Below are 15,829 nucleotides of genomic sequence, written 5' to 3'. Positions count from 1 at the left end.
GATACCCCTGATTTCACGTAAATAAACGACAAAACATGGACAAAATGGACGAAACAGAAGATCTCGCGTTCGATTTGATCTATCCAGACGAAGAGTTTCCTTACAACGACGAGTATAACAACACGATAAACAACCAACGAACGAAACTTGATGGGAAACTGTTCTTTGACTTACTCTCGTCCGACATTGCAGACGTTCAGAATGGTATGTGTCCTCATACTGAGAAGATATTGGCTAATTGAGTAGTCGTTACAATGTATCCACCGAGCAATAAACAAGGCTTGATTGAATTACACGAAGAAATTGCGTTTTCAGGCGCGGATACACTTAAGAAACAATGTTTGATTTATTACATACTCAAAGACTTTACGTCCACGACGGCCTCAGAAGAGTACGCAGAAAGCTGTCCACTCCCACCGGCGTATAAGTACTTACTCGACGGCATTCACGCACTCGACAGGTTTGATTTCAAAACCGCAATGACGAACCTAACCAAGCCGGCGGTCATGCTACCGTTCACAGAGAAATTACTCTCGAGTTTGCTGCAGCACAGCGAGGCTGGGCCTCAGTACGTGCGACTGTATGTTGCAATCAAGAGCCCGGAGTTGGAATCTAAAAGTTTGATGCTACTGTACTTGAACGGACTGTGCAGACTGTCGCTGTCGAGTGCGTTTACGTACGTCAGAACGACAGCTGAAGAAGACCGAGAGGAGTTCATGAGTGCGATGATTGAGTACAGTTTACGGTCAGGTGCGAAAGACGCGGCGTACCATATCGCTAATTTACCGTTAACTTTGGACGAGGAAGTCATGATGCTGAGATGTTTGAATGACCGACCAGATATCGCGTCAAAAAACATCCTCGTGTTACGTGAACTATACCGTGGACATGTTGACAATGCGAGACAGGTTGCCGCAACGATGCACAAATCGGTCACGCTCGGGACTGGAAGCAGTGTACAATGGGCAGAGAAAGCACGAAGATTAAAGATAGGAGCAAATGAAGTATTGTAGTTGAAAAGTGTTATGTACAAGATATAGAGAACAGAATTAACCCTGAATAAAGGTCTTGATGTCCTTGAGCGAGTTCAAGTACAACTGCGAGTCTGTCAATTTAGCATAGTCGACAATGAATTCAGCAAGATCATCGTTAATCCCGTACGATTCAAAGTACTTCGTCATGGCATCTTGCAATTTCTGGTCGAGTTCATGAAATGGTGTGCCATCGTACAGCGCCCGTCTCTTGACCTCGTCCTCGGCCGAGTCGGACAGTGCAAGACTAGAGTCTTTGACCAAAACTGCGTTCTCGATCGTGAGTGCGCCAAACTGAGCAATACCAGTCAAAGCAAACGTGCCGACCTCAGGCTTGGTCAGGAACAGTCGGAACGGAACCTCTACAGCCTCTCCGTTCTCGTCCATAAACTCTTCTTCAGGTTGTTCGTCTTCGTCCTTGTACTCTTCATCGAACTGATTGTAGTCGTCGTTAAATATCGGGTTCGCAGTGCTGGCATTGAACTTGACCGTGATCCTGTTGATATTAGCATCATCTATGTCATACTACATGAACACAAGGTGTATTTACTCAACACCGTCTTCAGCCGTCTTCTTTAACGTAATCACATCACTTCCTTCAGGCGCAATAATATCGAATCCTGCCTGTTTAACATACTCCAGCCCAGCAGCTTTTTCATCCTGGGCCGTCTCTGCCTCGAGCTCAGCCTGAGCAAACGTAATTTCCTCGTCAAGAACACTTGCAAGTTCAACCACAGGCGACACGGCACCTTTCACATTAGCATGACTTCAGCACTACTATAAATCACATCACATACGTTTCTGAGGTTTGGCCAACTTTCCACCGGAATGCTTTGCAGCAGCAACCGCCGAGTACGCGAACGATCTTGCACCGACAGATGACCGGGAAGCAACAAACGAAGTGCTAAACTGAGGTTTCGCTGAGCGCAAAATAGTTCGAATAAGAGTTCGTGACGCCATTTTGTGTTGTAATACTGAGAAGAACGAGGAAAATTTTAAGTATTGGGACGATACAGGCCGGGTAAGTTCGTGGCTTTGAGACTGAGACGTCGAGGAGATCAGACGGACAAGAAGGACGGGCAGAGACGATGGATTTGAAAAAAGTGCCTGAATCAGTCAAGACTGTGTTTGACAAGTTCCCGCTTGTTGAGTATGGTCCTGCTGATTTGCCAAATATCAAAGAGAAGAAGAGTAAGAAAGTGCGTGTAATAGAATGGAATATAGAGAATGATCTGGTCTGATACGTCTAGTCTGGAACTGTTTATGTTGACGATGATTCTGAATGTTCAATATACCCTGAATCTGTGCGGTTGATTGTACGTTGAATTGCGTACAGAGACGTACGGTATACGTGTACGCTAACAACATTAACATTAGACTACGCTTAAACTGGCTGGAATTCTTGACAAGTTTGAAATTGTGACCGCGTCAATTCACGCGTCACCTATAAAATCACTACCGTATATCTACTTGACCCCACAAAAAGGACAACGAACACTGTACCCTCATACGAAATCATTCTACGATTGGTTACGAACAGCAGCCGTGACCAAGTTGCCCGAGTTCGACCATGTCAAGCTACGGCCAGTGTTGTCGCTGATTGAGGTCAGGTTACGGGACGCGTATTTGATGACCTTGTACGGCTACGGTTCGAACTATAACAACATTGTCCTTCGTCACATGGCGCTGAAGTACAGTTCAGGCGAAACAGCAGTGCCGTCACTGCTACCCCGAGTGCTAGCGTACACGACGTATCTCAGCCAAGACCGAGTGCTACGACGAAACAATGGACCGTTAAATGATACCGTCAGACAGACCATACTGACAAACGCGAGTGAAGCACTGCACGCGCTGGACACTCTGTGCGCTAATCACTCGGACTTGGGAGTCTTGGACGCGGCAATATACGGCTACGTGTGGACAATCATGTCGACTGATTTGAGAAACATGGCCGGGTCTGCAGAGGCAGAGTTGCGGACAATGGTCAAACAGCACAAGTCGCTTGTCTCTCTCGCGACCCGGGTCGAGCGCGAACTGACACTTAAACCTCATGTACTTGTAAATTCAACAAACTAACAATTATTCACACTCACACACAATCAAATCCAATCATGTCCACTATTCCTAAACGACCGACTCGATCTCGTAGACGCGGTCCCGGCAACTCGTACGTTCTCCTTCTCGAGCTCGACCCGCCAGTCATGCCCACTACTCCTGGCCGACCGGACAGACTTAATCGACACGACCGTCTCGGCCGAAAGCGTGTGCCTGTGCCCATCTAACGTGACCGTGCTGGTCCGTGACCTCAGTCGGGGCACTACAAACGCGTCTCTGTCTTCATCGTCTGATTCGTCATTGAACAGATCCCATACCCGGCCTGCCCGCGTACTGCTCCCACCCTCGCCAATCCAGCATACGCCACTACCAGAAACAGTCGCGCTGGTGCCTGAACGAGAACCGAAATCAGGACTCGAGTCAACTGTCGTGACGCTGCTGGCGTACTCCGTGGTCGACACATCGCTGGTGTTAGAAATGCTGCTCCCAGCACTAGTTTTCCGGTCCACCGAGTCCACAAGCTGTGCTAAGCTTGCACTTGACCCAGCCCAGTACTGCGGCTGCGGACGGCGTTGTGACGCGTAGAAATTGCTCTGGCTAAGGTCGTCGGTGCTCTGTAAAGCTTTAAACAGCTGCATCGACGTCTCAGGATCATCGCCGTACACCTTCTTGCCTCGTAACCGAGACGCAGACGCCTTGCGTCTAACCACCGGCGCGACCAGCACCGGCACCACGTCATCCTCCTCTTCGTCTTCGTCGTTCTCCTCCACGACCGACGTACGCCTAAATCGGTGTGAAAATGACCGAAACCGCGAGCTCGTAGACTTGATTGAACTCGCATCCGAATCTTTCTCTTGCACACTCGGCTGCTGATCCGTGAACGCGCGCTTAATGAACCCGGTCGCAAGTTTCCTTCTGCGCTGCAGCGCGTCTGACCGCAAATCTGACCCGTCCTGCTGTGACCGTATCTTGGGCATAAACAACGACACCGAACTTGTCGTGCGCTCTATTTGCTTGAACATCGGTTCCTCATGTCTGGCTCGCGACGGTGGTGCGGCCGGGGGATTTGAAATGACTTCGGCCACGTCAGACACGTTAGACGGACGGCGCTGTCGTCTACCAATCGACTTAAACACAGAAATTAAACTCGACGTGCTGTCTGATCGTGAGAGCGTCTTTGGAACGTCAACAGCGGCTGCCGAGGCATGGGGTATGAACGACGGTGCGTCGCCGCGCAGTGTGGTCGTATTGTGTCGTGAGCCTAAACGTGATGACTTGTAGTAAGAAGACATGAACCAAAACTGACTTATATTTTACCAAAAATCGAGTGACGAGAGAAAACTGGTCGCGTTGAAATTTGAGGTGGTTTGTTTTGTTTACATTTCCTTATTTGTATTACCCTAACCGACATGGCTATTTTGTCACTCGTATGTACACGTGACTATTAGCAACAGTAGTCACTCACAAAGACACGTGACTATGCACGAGGTACGAAACTGTCAGAAATTCAAAGGCGACGAAGCGACGAAGAAGAAGAAGCAGAAGAAGCGGATGGCCATGAACTAAAAGTGAATTTGTTTTTGTTTTGTTTTGCTGTTGCTGTTTTATAGATTTCTGTTCTTGTGACTTAATTGCGATGCTTGCAAGTTCAGCGACTGACTCGTCATTGTCGACGACGGTGTATTCTGATGATACTGATCCTCCATTAATACATGTTTGTGATGTTGTTATTGAAATGGTGAGGTCTATGGCTGATAGTATGAGTAGAATATGATTGCGGGTGGAATTGGAGGAGGAATGGGAGACTCGTCTATGCATTCATTGGACACAGTCAAGACTCGACAACAAGGCGCACCAAACGCTATAAAATATAGAGGAATGATGCAAGCGTACAAGACTATTTTTAAAGAAGAAGGGGCCAGGAAAGGATTATACGGAGGATTTGTGCCTGCAATGCTTGGAAGCTGTACGTCGACGTATTTTCTAACTGAACATAGCTAAACTAAAGAAACAGTACCGGGCACGACAATGTTTTTTGGGACGTACGAGTACACGAAACGAGGAATGATTGCGTACGGCGTACCAGAAACATTATCATACTTCATTGCAGGTTTTTTAGGAGACTTGGCGGCGTCAATAGTGTACGTCCCGAGCGAAGTGCTGAAAACAAGATTGCAATTGCAAGGACGATACAACAACCCGCATTTTTTTAGTGGATATAACTATCGCGGCACATTTGACGCAATCAAGACTGTATTTCCTCTTAACCATTATTAAGCAGTGCTGGGCTAATAGGTAGATTGCAAAAATAGAAGGACCGGCGGCATTGTTTTTTGGGTATAAAGCTACACTGCTACGTGACTTACCATTTTCCGCATTACAATTAGCATTTTACGGTATGTTTCTTTCTTTCCTGCATGAATTTAACTAAGCAATAGAACGGTTCAGGATAGCAGCACAATCAATCATAGGAGCACGAGATGTCGGTGTCGGTTTAGAATTCCTGACCGGCGCTGCAGCAGGTGGACTTGCAGGTGTCATGACCACTCCAATGGGTATGTCCTACCCGCCACCATATCAGACCAAAACTAACAACGCGCAGACGTGGTCAAGACCCGGATCCAAACCCAGCTCGACAGCGCACACGGCGCCGCGTTCCCGCCGCCCGGCACACCGCCTGCGCACACGTCGCTCAACAGCGTCAAGTTTAATGACAGTAGAAAGGCCAAGCTGCACTACATGCCGCAGCAGTCGACGACCGTCGCAAGGGTCCAGACCGACAGCACGTTCGGTGCTTTAAGTGCGATTTATAAAGTCGAGGGCATGCGAGGCCTGTTTGCTGGCGTCGGCCCGAGATTCGTGTGGACGTCGATCCAAAGCAGTATCATGCTGTTTGTGTATCAGACAATATTGAAAGCGCTCGACGCCAGGTCGCAGCCTGAGTTGCCGTTCTAGCGTTGGACGCTTTCTTTTTACACTGCCGGTTAAGTTTATGGGAATTTGTAATATATATTCGAATAGAAACTGTACATAGTAATCTTACACTCGCCTGACCGCGTCTACCTCATCCTACGGCATTCTGCAGACTTCACCGGCGTCGTCTACCAGACGGTGGCGCAGGGACAGTAGGCAAGTCCGTCGTGTCTGGTGGGAGACTGCCGGCCGTGCTTTGGGACAGTGTTGGGATCAACCCCGATACCAAATCCGAGACCAAGTACGGCGGAATCTGGGCGACTATTTCTGCAAACGCGGTCTGCAGCTTGGTCGCCAGTTCGCGCTCTTCATCCGATACCGCTGGGCCGTCGATCAGGTACTGTTGGAGCTGGGCCTGCTGAAGCTGCATCTGCATCAGCTGTTGCGGGTTCTGAAACACGTGTGGCGGGATCACGAGTGGCGCGGACGGGGCGGCGGAAGTGTACCGAGACGATTGTAATGTTTGCAGCCGTGACAGCCATGTCGTGATGTTTGCAATGGCTTCGGCCTCATAGTCTTTGCTGGCCTCAGACCCGAGCCATTCTTTAATCAGTTCCGGGTCGATCGCGGTCATGTCCTGGTCCTCTTTCGGTTCTACTTCTGGAGTCTGCTCCGGTACAGACTCTGGTGCAGATTCAGGCACAGACTCCGATGCAGACTCAGGCGCAGATTCAGGCCGCGGCGAGGTGGCTGGCTCGGACTCGGCTTCTGGCACGACGGCGACGGCGGCGGCAGCGGCGGCGGCTTGGACCGCACGCTTTCTCGCGATCCGATCGTACCACACTGCTGCTGCCGTTCTGCCACTGACAATGACATGACCTTCGTCTCTTGACGGTGCAAAGCTTGAATACGCGTCGTACCTCAGCCATTTGGCGGTCGGTAGTTTTTCGTTGACCGGGTGTGTGAAGTCGGACAGCAGTGGCTGCAGATTCGCCGTGACAACGGGTGCTCTGCCGATTGCCGCGTGGTAGGGCGATGGCGAGAGCAGACCTAGTTTGCGGTTGGTCGATGTCAGTGGTCGGAGAGGAACGATCTTGGTAGTGTTAAATATTGAAGGGACGTCGAACTCGCGTGGGTCTATTCTTGATTTCTTTGACAGAGATGAGAAAAGCGGGCCGTGCTGAGAGACCATGTACAAAACTTCTTTGTCGTTCCCTCTGACTCTAATTTCATCTGATGATTCTGCTGACTCGACATTGTCTAGGCTAGGAGTACTTGCCGAGGAGGTTTCAATTTGTCTTGCGAACAATGATTCCGCGTAGAAATAAAACTTGTCGACAGACGCGTAGAATTCAGATGCTGGCGATAGTTTTGAAATCACCGACTGGGCCGCGAGTTTGAGGTCTGTTTGTAAATCTGAGATTGCTGTTTGAGGGTCATAGCCAAATGACTTGAACTTGTCATTGATTGAGATCAACTCATCAGTCGAAGGTTGTTCTGACCGAGTACGCTTTGAAGATCGTGAAGGCAATACCTTTTCAGTCAAGACTTTGTTATCTGGATCTTCCCTTTTAAAAAAAAATCAGTCAATTGCTATATAAACTATATTAAAAGAGACGTACTGGGACAATATTGTGATGAAATTTGAGATTGAAAGGGTGTCATGAGCTAAATCTCTTCGCTTCCGCTTTGACGCACCTGGGAATTAATGTTAGTACGCGTGAGTAAAAGCAAGCAAAAAAACCTACCTGAATCTGCCATTACTGTGCGTTATTATGACATTAGAGAGAGAGAGAATATGTGTGTGTATGTAAGCAAGTGTAAACAAGTGAAGACATCGAGAAGAATTGTCGTGATGTCACAACTCACAACCTTAATTGTGACACATATTACTTTAATTGTGATCTACATACAAAAATCATTGCAACTTCAATATAACAATTAGAGTGACACACTGCACTTCAAGTAGAAGAATGGACGAGGATAAAGAGTACAAAGATAGAAGATCACGTTACAGATCACATTCAAGGTCTAAATCACAAATCAAACGAGAAAATGAACCAGACGAATTCGTGCATCCTTCAAGACGAGGATTCGTGAGTGAAGACACTCGAGACAGACATCATCGGCATTCACGAGACGACAGAAGAGAGCATAGACAGCATGAAATCAAGCAGGAAGAACGTAGGTTTGACCCTCAGAAACGACGGAAACGATCACAAAGTCCTGGAATGAGGTATCAACAAATAGATCGAGAGAACTATCGTGAATCACGGTCGAGTTCGCCTGTTGAGAAAGAGATACCGAATTACGAACAGTCTGGTGCGCTGTTGGGTGACAAACTGTATAAAGGAGTCACGTCATTACAGTACACTGAACCTCCAGATTCACGTAAACCAGACAAGGGATACAGATTCTACATGTTTAAAGGCGACGACATTGCAGACACGTACACGCTTGATCAACAACCTGCGTATCTATTTGGTCGAGACAGGTCAGTCGTTGACGTCCCACTCGACCATCCGAGTTGTTCAAAGCAGCACGCGGTTCTTCAATTCCGACTTGTGGTTGAGCAAGACGACGACAATCTTGAAACTACTGACCGGATAGCGCCGTTCATTTACGATTTGGGATCAGCTAATGGAACGAATGTGAATGGAGAACGCATCAAACCGAGAGAATATGTTGAGTTGAAAGTTAAAGACACAGTGATGTTTGGATTTTCTTCTCGAGAGTATCTTTTGTTAAGAGACGATGATGCATAAACAATGTATATGTATCTACATATGTATGTATATATATAGCACTTATTCTGATGTTAAGGCGGTTTCAAGATATTTCCTATTAATGTCAATTCCATGTATCATACATAATACTTCATCAAACACTCACGCAAAATCGAAATTAGGATCAGATAAGTCCAAGGTGTCTATTCTAAGTTAGCAATACTCCTTCCTCAATATGATGAGCAAACATACTCGTAGAAGCAGCAACAACAGGACTTGGATGCAATTTAGCATATTCAGCCTTTGCCTGGCTAATCAATGACTCTTTATGAGCCCACTCAGCAGCAGCACGTCTACTAGCTGCTTCAGACTTAAGCACGAAGCTGTGATATCCGCCATAAACCACTCCACTTGCAAGCGCAGTCCATCTGAATACCTGAGTCTTATTAGTCTCTTTCTGTATCGAGCATTCACAATAATTCACATACGTTAATGGTCGACATTTTGTTTATAATTTTATGTAGCAAAGCTTCGTTATAATCTCCGGAATTTCACGATTTTTTGAGTTTTTTCTTATTCCGAACAAATTCGTTTAAACCCAATCATATTGGCTCAAGCCTAATTTTATATCCACTTATGCCATATTACTATAATTTACATACATTTGTTCAATCCAATATTATATACAAATAACAATTAAACAAGTTTAAACATTAAAAACTTGTTTAGAACGTCATAAAAGACATCGTACTTCCGACCAACATACAAACTAACATTTTGTCCTTTATTAACAGCTCGTAAACCCAAAACCCCGATTAGAAACGCTCCAAATTGTGCCAACCGGACTCGCCCCAGCTTATGAAGCCGTAACCACCGCGCCCAGCCGTATCCGACATGATACGCAGTACCACTGACGAACAGGAGGTAAAAACCCCATGACACCGCGCTCGACCGAGCAAACCCGTGCGCAATGTATCGCAGCGAAACCAGACTACTGTCGCCCTCGGTAACCAACGGGATAAGCCTGGTAACCACGAAATGAGATGCGACAAATGGCAACAAAAGGTACCCTGAGAATGCAACACGCGACAATTTCAACCGATGTGAATACCACTTCCGGTCACGGTAAATCTTGTAAACACGAAGCATGACTCCAGAAACAACATGCACAGCTAATGTGCCGTACACCAACGTCTCCTCGATCCCTGGTGTCTGATACAACACTCTCGCAAGCATCATCGCCCGGTCTCCAGCTTCAATCCCAAACACGGCCGGCGTCGCACTCACGGTCGCCAAATGCAACGCCAGAAACCCTGTGAACCCGTACGACGAGTATTTATGCACTTTCAGCAAATAATACCTCCACAACATCATCCTCTCTCCTCCTTTCTTGTCATTACTCTCATCCTTCTCTGACTCGGCTGACAATGCAATATCTTCTTCAATCGGCGCAGGCGGAATCTCAGTCAAATCACTCACTGGAGGCAGATCCAACGGTCGCATGTTCCGACGAGCGCTCCTACTAGCTCTCGCAGCATGATCGTGCAATATCGGCGATACTCCTCGAGGCTCCATTACTCTTTGTCTTGCTATGTGCAAATCACCGACGTAAACTTAATTCGTACTGGGTGCGGCTTACTCTTCATCAGCGCCATTCACTTACACTCGCCTCACACTGAATAAAAAAGGCAATAAAGATAATATAAAAACGTCTAAAGTGTCTCTTCTAACTTCTTTACAAATGCAGATATATACATTTTGCTAAAATCATCAATATGTGTTATAACCCTAACCCGAAGATATTTTAAACAAGCTAGGCCATTTAAAGACTAGTGTGACATGCCGATGAGATGACCCCCCAAAAATAAAAGCCCTTACCCGATGACGTCGTGATGACCGTCCCTGATCGTCGTGTTCTCATCACCGCCCACGCTCTCGGATATTCGATCAAGCTACGACAATATTGAAATCTACAAATTATTCATTGTAAAAATACACATCAAATCAGTATGAACATTCAATTGTGTGCCGTTATCGTCCATCTTTTGGCTCACTTTGTTCACTCATACAATCTTTTTGTAAATAAGAAAAGAAAAAACTAGTCGTCATATGTAGATCTGCAATACTGGCAATAAAATAAAAATAAAAATAAAATATAACTCGCGCCTTCCCAAACATTTTATGTTAAGTTCCTTTCAATCATTTCATCTTTTGGCATTTTTGTCTTGTTATCTCCGTCTCAAAATATCCTCAACGCGAAACCACACCGGCCGTCTGCAGACTCTCAATCCGGTTCCAGATCTCGGTCTCGGTTCTGGACGGTAACAAAACTGACAACTCCTCAAACCGGAGATCGCGTCTGGTCACCAGGTCGTCTTCTTCCTGCGACCAGATCTTGCCGCTGGCGGACTTGGCAGACGACACAGACGACGCCTTGCCCTGGGTTGACGTCGCGCTCGCGGGCGTCACGGTCGACGACGATTCAACAGACTCGCTTCTGCCCTCGGCCCGGTCTACGTCTTTCTCAACTTCACTCTCAACAGGCGACATTCTCGCGCTCGAAGCAGACTGCGGTAAGCTTTTGGGCGACACGCCGGCCTCGACTTCCTGCATAGGCAACTGCTCCTTCTCGTTGTGCTGAGTCTGCAACACCGACGGCTGCTGCTCTTGCACCACCGGCTCAACCGCGGCCGGCGCTGTCGTCGGCATTGTTGCAGCGACTTGCTGCTGCCCATGCACGGCATCATCAAAGCTTGGCGGCGCAAGCAACGGCCTGGTTGTCGTCGGCGGAATGATCTGCATATGGTTCGGTACTGGCGGGACAACCATTGCCAAATACTGCGGAATCACTTGGAGCGGCTGGTGCGCGACTTGCTGGCTTGATTGAGATGACTCAGCCCACTCTCCATCTTCAACCCATGAACCTTCACGTGCAGGTGCAGTGCCGCCTCTGAGAGAGCCAGACATTAATCTCCTCCATCTAAACTGACACGCATTTGGTGTACGCCCCATGACTTGACAAGTGTTAGCAAAGAGAAAGCGAGAATAGACGAAAAACGTTTTTGGACCGTACAGTGATTGGCAATGTCTTTCCAGCCTAGTTTTTGCTGTTCTTTCAAGTGTCGTAAAAGAAGATCGTCATGTGGGTCCCAAGACGATGGGTTTCTAGGGATTCGTGGTTTTTTCCGACCGAGCGAGTCATAGTCTGGGGCAGACGAAGACGATAACGAGGCGCTTGACGCAACAGACCCTGTAGACCCTGTAGATGATGTGCGACTAGAATAGTCAGTAAAACACAAAGAAGACATTAATTTAACGTCATACTTTCTAGCAGGTCGCCGCTTGGCGGTTGAGTTTAAGTCCATTGACGAAGTCGACGAGACCATCGAGAGTGGGACGACAGAGTCGAGCGAGGACGCGGTCGACGATGCTGGTGAGGCCGAAAGCGACAAACCAGAGACTGCAGAAGCCGAGCGGGTGCGACGTGGAGACGCCGAATCGAGCTGCGGGTTGGACGTTGGCCCGTTGAGCATCGTTGCCTGCTGCAGCAGGTCGTGTCCTGGCTGAGGATGATGATGGTATTGCTGACCTGGCTGGGCCGATGGAGGTGGCGGCGGGGGCGGATACAGCGAGTGAAGAGGTGGCAACTGGCGGTGTATCTGCATCGGGGGCAAGAATCCTTGCTGGTGAAATTGCGGGTCGGGCAAAAGCCGATGAGGAGGTGGCAGGCGGACCTGGCCGGGGGATTGCTGTGATGACTGATCGACCGAAGATTGCACAAGATCAGGTCCAGAATGGGCCTGGTTTGAAGGTGAAGTTGAATTGTTCATGAGTAATGAAGAAATGTGGGAGTAAAGTGGTCGAGATGAGGTGAGGAGAGGACTTTGAGCAGTGGTTGAAAAGAGGGTAAGAGACTTCTGTGAGATAAGATAAAAAGACAAAGACTCAAGTTAAAGATCAATTCTACTTAGTAAAATTAAGTAGAAATTTGAATAATAAAAAATGAACTCTTTTAAACAGAAAATTGAATGGAGTGAAGGCAATTAAAAAGTGGTGAAGAGCCTGGGTTTAAGGCTGGAAGAGCAGAAATCTTAGGTTCGGATTATTGTGGGGATATAATTACGGTAGTTGACAAAATTGTGCGATTTAAATGAATTTTGGATGAGATTCAAATAGTTGAATGTTGAGTTTGTTGAGACAAGATCCGTTAGGAGATCTAATTGATATAGTTAGTGATGGTGTAGTTGATATAGTTAATGATTGTGTATAGTGAGTGTAGTGGTGTGGTGAGTATAGTGAGTGTAGTGTGTAGTATATACGATGTAGTCTAGTATAGAGCAGTAAGTGTATAGTATGCATAGTATGTGAGGCACATATAGAGCATAGAATGCATAGTACGTTATAGTGTATAGTGTATAATATATTGTATGTATAGCATAGTGAGTGTTGTATAGTAAGTGAGTGCATAAAAGAATGTAAGGTACATTATATAATATATACACTATATAACATTTTAATCAGGGCATGTCAAACACATACAAATACAACAAAATCATACAATGAACACTACATAATCATCACTCTAAACAGTACATTATCACGTTTAACACCTTTATAAAGGGTCCCTCATCGCCATCGCCTTTGCGAATAAATGGCCGCGATCCCCAAAACAAGAAGGTTAGGGTATCGGGTTAGGGTTATCACGTTACAGACCACAATTGATCTAACTTGATTAAGAAAGTGGCAATGCCCTCATCGCCTGTTGTCGTGGCTAGTGAGATATTGTGGGTTAGGGCTCATTCATTTGTGGCTTGCTGTTCGTCAATGCTGGCGAGTACTTCAGCACAGTATTCTCGCACAGGCGGGCGTAGCTTCATTAAGTACCTAATTTTTTTTTAGATAAGACTCGCAAGCTGAATGTGACATACTGTAATGCTAAACGGCCTAGTCCGACTCGGTCAGGGTCTCGACACAGAATCCGTAATTTCGAAATCATGTTCTGTGTCAATTCAGGCAAGTCCGACAAAAACCTTAGAAAAACTCTATCTTTGGCGTCTAGGAACGGAATCACATTATCAAGCATCTTCGTGGTCCAGTACACGTACGCGCCGTCTTCTTTCGCGCCCTCGGTCTTCATTTGCTCGTTGTACCATTCCTCACTCAACCACGTGATTGCAATGTCTGCCCGGTCACGGAAATTGACCATGACATGCGCAAACAGTTTGCTCCTGATTGTTTCCAGCATCTGCTCGTCCTCGACTATACCGCGTGTTCCTAGCCTGCTGAGCAACAAAACCCAAGAATCACCTGCGACGCCAACACTGCGCAGCTTGCCAATGTCTTCTTTCTCTTTACTCAGGTCTGAAAAGAAGTTAGTTTCAAACTCGTCACCTGCAGCAAACACCCGTTCAACTGCTTTTTGAAACACCTCAAGCCGCTCGTCCTTGGTAAGCTGACGGGGCAGCGGCATTACAAACGGCTCTAAGTCAACAGAATTCTCTCTGTCTTCACTGCCGTACCTGCCATACCTTACCACGGGCTGCGTTTGGTCTGCCAGTCCGGTCTTGATCACGTCTGGCGGTTCGTAAGGTTCGTAAGGCTCGTAATCCTCGTCGTCGTCGTCTTCGTCCTTAATCTCAGCCTTCACCGATGTACTAGCAGCAACAGCTGGTAATGACGGCTCGTAATCTGGTTCGTAATCGGGCTCGTACTCTGGCTCGTACTCATCTTCATCATCACTGTCAAACGGTTTCTCAGCTTTGGCCACGATCTGCGACTCGTCAATCTTGAACACTTGAGGCGGCGGAAACAGCTTTAGATACCGTGACCTGACCGCCTTGACTGCACTGTCAAGCACCGGCTGCGGTACCAACTTTATACCCGCAACTGCAATCTCGACCGCCAGGTCTTGCGGGATCGACGACACACTTGCACCCGCGATGGGACTTGTCCGGTCAATAAGCGTGTACAGACTAGCGTACGACATGTCTGTCGCGTCGATCGCCGGCGAGTCGACTCGCTGTCGTTTAGCCTGAGGACCGTCCAACTGCGCCCTGCGTTTGGCAACTTCTTCTGGTGTCAGTGACTTGACCTGTACCAGCCGCTGCAAATACTGCTGGATCTTGCCGCCGTACGAACTCGCGATGCTCGACGTCTTGAGCAGATTGTTCAGCAAGATCCGTAACGTCTTCTCAATAAACCGGACTTCCATCCGGAGCCGCATGGCGTTCTCGGTCACGTAATCGGCAGTCAGTGGGTTGAATGCAAATATCCTTGTCAAAATCTTGTTTGCAATCGTGGTTCTTGACTTTATTAGCACACCCGAAGCGTATAATGTAGCGCTGATTGTAGACTCGCTAATTTTAGACTCGTAAAGCACGCTTAGTAGTCTGTCTAACAAACCCTGAGCTTCTGCCTCAAGTGCACTATGCGGAATCAACGGATGATTTAATGGTACCGTAGTCAACGACACATCAGCCGAGTCAGCCAGCTAAAATTGGTAAATCGCTGCTACAACATGAAATTGTCACTACATTACGTACTCGGGGATCTTTTGTACCCGGGGTCTGGACTGCAATCACTCTTTGGACGAACTTTATACAGCCCAGTCGAACACCTTCACTACCTGAATCCCATAATTGTAGGATCCTACTCTTGATTCCTGACAGTTTTTTGTAGACTTCAGTGTCGTCTTCATTTTCGCATCTAAACAGTCAGTCAAATAGACAGTCTTACAGCGTATAACGTACATATGTTTGAACACCAGGGGGTATAAAGAAGCACAGCATTGCACGATATTCTTCAGCACCTCAACATCGTCCTCATTGACTAGAATTTCAACAGTATTCAAGCACTCAATTGCCAATGCAGTTCTTTCTTCTTTTAACTCAAGATCAATAGCAGCAAATCCATCAGCCAGAAACTGTGCACACCATCTTCTTAGGCGTAAATCTGGTTTGGACGCGATTGGCAGAACACCTCGAATGATTTGAGGATAGAAAGACGCGTCTTGATGAACAAGGTCTTTTGCCTTATTTAACTGCTCGATCTGCTGCTCTACGCTCAATTCCGCCATTCTTTGTTTATTTGAATCTTTTGATAACT

General features: G+C 47.1%; 10 protein-coding genes across 10 annotated transcripts; 4 read left to right on the top strand and 6 right to left on the bottom strand.

The window, feature by feature from the left end:
• Positions 1–6: 6 nt before the first annotated feature.
• On the top strand, positions 7–1,153 carry V1512DRAFT_274185 (nuclear pore complex assembly-domain-containing protein). The gene is made up of 2 exons (XM_066917762.1): positions 7–204; positions 247–1,153. Exons 1-2 carry the CDS (start codon positions 36–38, stop codon positions 1,011–1,013), a joined length of 936 nt encoding a protein of 311 aa, XP_066773709.1. The 5' UTR covers positions 7–35; the 3' UTR covers positions 1,014–1,153.
• V1512DRAFT_289463 (mitochondrial glycoprotein) lies at positions 984–2,086 on the bottom strand. The gene is made up of 3 exons (XM_066918177.1): positions 1,829–2,086; positions 1,582–1,780; positions 984–1,527 (listed from the first exon to the last, which is right to left on the bottom strand). The coding sequence occupies exons 1-3, from the start codon at positions 1,989–1,991 to the stop codon at positions 1,050–1,052; spliced, it is 840 nt and encodes a 279-aa protein (XP_066773708.1). The 5' UTR covers positions 1,992–2,086; the 3' UTR covers positions 984–1,049.
• Positions 2,084–3,149, top strand: V1512DRAFT_258355 (uncharacterized protein). The gene is made up of 3 exons (XM_066915427.1): positions 2,084–2,230; positions 2,282–2,347; positions 2,409–3,149. Exons 1-3 carry the CDS (start codon positions 2,120–2,122, stop codon positions 3,105–3,107), a joined length of 876 nt encoding a protein of 291 aa, XP_066773707.1. The 5' UTR covers positions 2,084–2,119; the 3' UTR covers positions 3,108–3,149.
• Positions 3,033–4,569, bottom strand: V1512DRAFT_258353 (uncharacterized protein). Its single transcript, XM_066915426.1, has one exon. It carries the CDS (start codon positions 4,376–4,378, stop codon positions 3,131–3,133), a length of 1,248 nt encoding a protein of 415 aa, XP_066773706.1. The 5' UTR covers positions 4,379–4,569; the 3' UTR covers positions 3,033–3,130.
• Positions 4,507–6,153, top strand: V1512DRAFT_258347 (mitochondrial carrier domain-containing protein). The gene is made up of 5 exons (XM_066915425.1): positions 4,507–5,052; positions 5,101–5,339; positions 5,386–5,482; positions 5,525–5,641; positions 5,689–6,153. The coding sequence occupies exons 1-5, from the start codon at positions 4,857–4,859 to the stop codon at positions 6,039–6,041; spliced, it is 1,002 nt and encodes a 333-aa protein (XP_066773705.1). The 5' UTR covers positions 4,507–4,856; the 3' UTR covers positions 6,042–6,153.
• On the bottom strand, positions 6,077–7,963 carry V1512DRAFT_234128 (uncharacterized protein). The gene is made up of 3 exons (XM_066914049.1): positions 7,748–7,963; positions 7,622–7,697; positions 6,077–7,567 (listed from the first exon to the last, which is right to left on the bottom strand). The coding sequence occupies exons 1-3, from the start codon at positions 7,758–7,760 to the stop codon at positions 6,175–6,177; spliced, it is 1,482 nt and encodes a 493-aa protein (XP_066773704.1). The 5' UTR covers positions 7,761–7,963; the 3' UTR covers positions 6,077–6,174.
• V1512DRAFT_258345 (SMAD/FHA domain-containing protein) lies at positions 7,935–8,868 on the top strand. The gene has a single exon (XM_066915424.1). The coding sequence runs from the start codon at positions 7,973–7,975 to the stop codon at positions 8,762–8,764; it is 792 nt and encodes a 263-aa protein (XP_066773703.1). The 5' UTR covers positions 7,935–7,972; the 3' UTR covers positions 8,765–8,868.
• A 19-nt stretch (positions 8,869–8,887) lies between these two features.
• Positions 8,888–10,300, bottom strand: V1512DRAFT_202358 (uncharacterized protein; the record flags this gene model as incomplete). Its single annotated transcript, XM_066913258.1, has 3 exons — positions 8,888–8,928; positions 8,978–9,176; positions 9,458–10,300. 3 exons carry the CDS (start codon positions 10,298–10,300, stop codon positions 8,888–8,890), a joined length of 1,083 nt encoding a protein of 360 aa, XP_066773702.1.
• A 388-nt stretch (positions 10,301–10,688) lies between these two features.
• V1512DRAFT_258340 (uncharacterized protein) lies at positions 10,689–12,769 on the bottom strand. Its single transcript, XM_066915423.1, has 3 exons — positions 12,050–12,769; positions 11,799–12,001; positions 10,689–11,739 (listed from the first exon to the last, which is right to left on the bottom strand). Exons 1-3 carry the CDS (start codon positions 12,553–12,555, stop codon positions 10,976–10,978), a joined length of 1,473 nt encoding a protein of 490 aa, XP_066773701.1. The 5' UTR covers positions 12,556–12,769; the 3' UTR covers positions 10,689–10,975.
• A 369-nt stretch (positions 12,770–13,138) lies between these two features.
• On the bottom strand, positions 13,139–15,822 carry V1512DRAFT_220667 (uncharacterized protein). The gene is made up of 4 exons (XM_066913695.1): positions 15,475–15,822; positions 15,268–15,430; positions 13,654–15,215; positions 13,139–13,609 (listed from the first exon to the last, which is right to left on the bottom strand). The coding sequence occupies exons 1-4, from the start codon at positions 15,798–15,800 to the stop codon at positions 13,522–13,524; spliced, it is 2,139 nt and encodes a 712-aa protein (XP_066773700.1). The 5' UTR covers positions 15,801–15,822; the 3' UTR covers positions 13,139–13,521.
• Between the last annotated feature and the right edge of the window lie 7 nt (positions 15,823–15,829).

The sequence above is a fragment of the Lipomyces arxii genome, assembly GCF_038497795.1.
Source record: "Lipomyces arxii strain Phaff 12-163 unplaced genomic scaffold V1512scaffold_2, whole genome shotgun sequence".
NCBI classification, from domain to species: domain Eukaryota; kingdom Fungi; phylum Ascomycota; class Lipomycetes; order Lipomycetales; family Lipomycetaceae; genus Lipomyces; species Lipomyces arxii.
Note: the sequence above shows the minus strand (reverse complement) of the source record. Positions and strands in the feature narration are given on the sequence as shown.

Coding starts and splice junctions, on each gene's coding strand:
- V1512DRAFT_289463 (XM_066918177.1), bottom strand. CDS start 1,991: ATGGCGTCACGAACTCTTATTCGAACTATTTTGCGCTCAGCGAAACCT. Junction 1,781..1,828: donor GTTGGCCAAACCTCAGAAAC/GTATGTGATGTG, acceptor CTAATGTGAAAG/GTGCCGTGTCGCCTGTGGTT. Junction 1,528..1,581: donor ACGGCTGAAGACGGTGTTGA/GTAAATACACCT, acceptor TAATATCAACAG/GATCACGGTCAAGTTCAATG.
- V1512DRAFT_258345 (XM_066915424.1), top strand. CDS start 7,973: ATGGACGAGGATAAAGAGTACAAAGATAGAAGATCACGTTACAGATCA.
- V1512DRAFT_274185 (XM_066917762.1), top strand. CDS start 36: ATGGACAAAATGGACGAAACAGAAGATCTCGCGTTCGATTTGATCTAT. Junction 205..246: donor CATTGCAGACGTTCAGAATG/GTATGTGTCCTC, acceptor CTAATTGAGTAG/TCGTTACAATGTATCCACCG.
- V1512DRAFT_258353 (XM_066915426.1), bottom strand. CDS start 4,378: ATGTCTTCTTACTACAAGTCATCACGTTTAGGCTCACGACACAATACG.
- V1512DRAFT_258340 (XM_066915423.1), bottom strand. CDS start 12,555: ATGAACAATTCAACTTCACCTTCAAACCAGGCCCATTCTGGACCTGAT. Junction 12,002..12,049: donor AAGCGGCGACCTGCTAGAAA/GTATGACGTTAA, acceptor TGACTATTCTAG/TCGCACATCATCTACAGGGT. Junction 11,740..11,798: donor GAAAGACATTGCCAATCACT/GTACGGTCCAAA, acceptor ACACTTGTCAAG/TCATGGGGCGTACACCAAAT.
- V1512DRAFT_234128 (XM_066914049.1), bottom strand. Junction 7,568..7,621: donor TTCATCACAATATTGTCCCA/GTACGTCTCTTT, acceptor TTTTTTTAAAAG/GGAAGATCCAGATAACAAAG.
- V1512DRAFT_220667 (XM_066913695.1), bottom strand. CDS start 15,800: ATGGCGGAATTGAGCGTAGAGCAGCAGATCGAGCAGTTAAATAAGGCA. Junction 15,431..15,474: donor CCCCTGGTGTTCAAACATAT/GTACGTTATACG, acceptor CTGACTGTTTAG/ATGCGAAAATGAAGACGACA. Junction 13,610..13,653: donor CTAGGCCGTTTAGCATTACA/GTATGTCACATT, acceptor AAAAAAAATTAG/GTACTTAATGAAGCTACGCC.
- V1512DRAFT_258347 (XM_066915425.1), top strand. CDS start 4,857: ATGATTGCGGGTGGAATTGGAGGAGGAATGGGAGACTCGTCTATGCAT. Junction 5,340..5,385: donor CATTTGACGCAATCAAGACT/GTATTTCCTCTT, acceptor GCTAATAGGTAG/ATTGCAAAAATAGAAGGACC. Junction 5,483..5,524: donor ATTACAATTAGCATTTTACG/GTATGTTTCTTT, acceptor ACTAAGCAATAG/AACGGTTCAGGATAGCAGCA.
- V1512DRAFT_258355 (XM_066915427.1), top strand. CDS start 2,120: ATGGATTTGAAAAAAGTGCCTGAATCAGTCAAGACTGTGTTTGACAAG. Junction 2,231..2,281: donor AAGAGAAGAAGAGTAAGAAA/GTGCGTGTAATA, acceptor TGATACGTCTAG/TCTGGAACTGTTTATGTTGA. Junction 2,348..2,408: donor CTGAATCTGTGCGGTTGATT/GTACGTTGAATT, acceptor CATTAACATTAG/ACTACGCTTAAACTGGCTGG.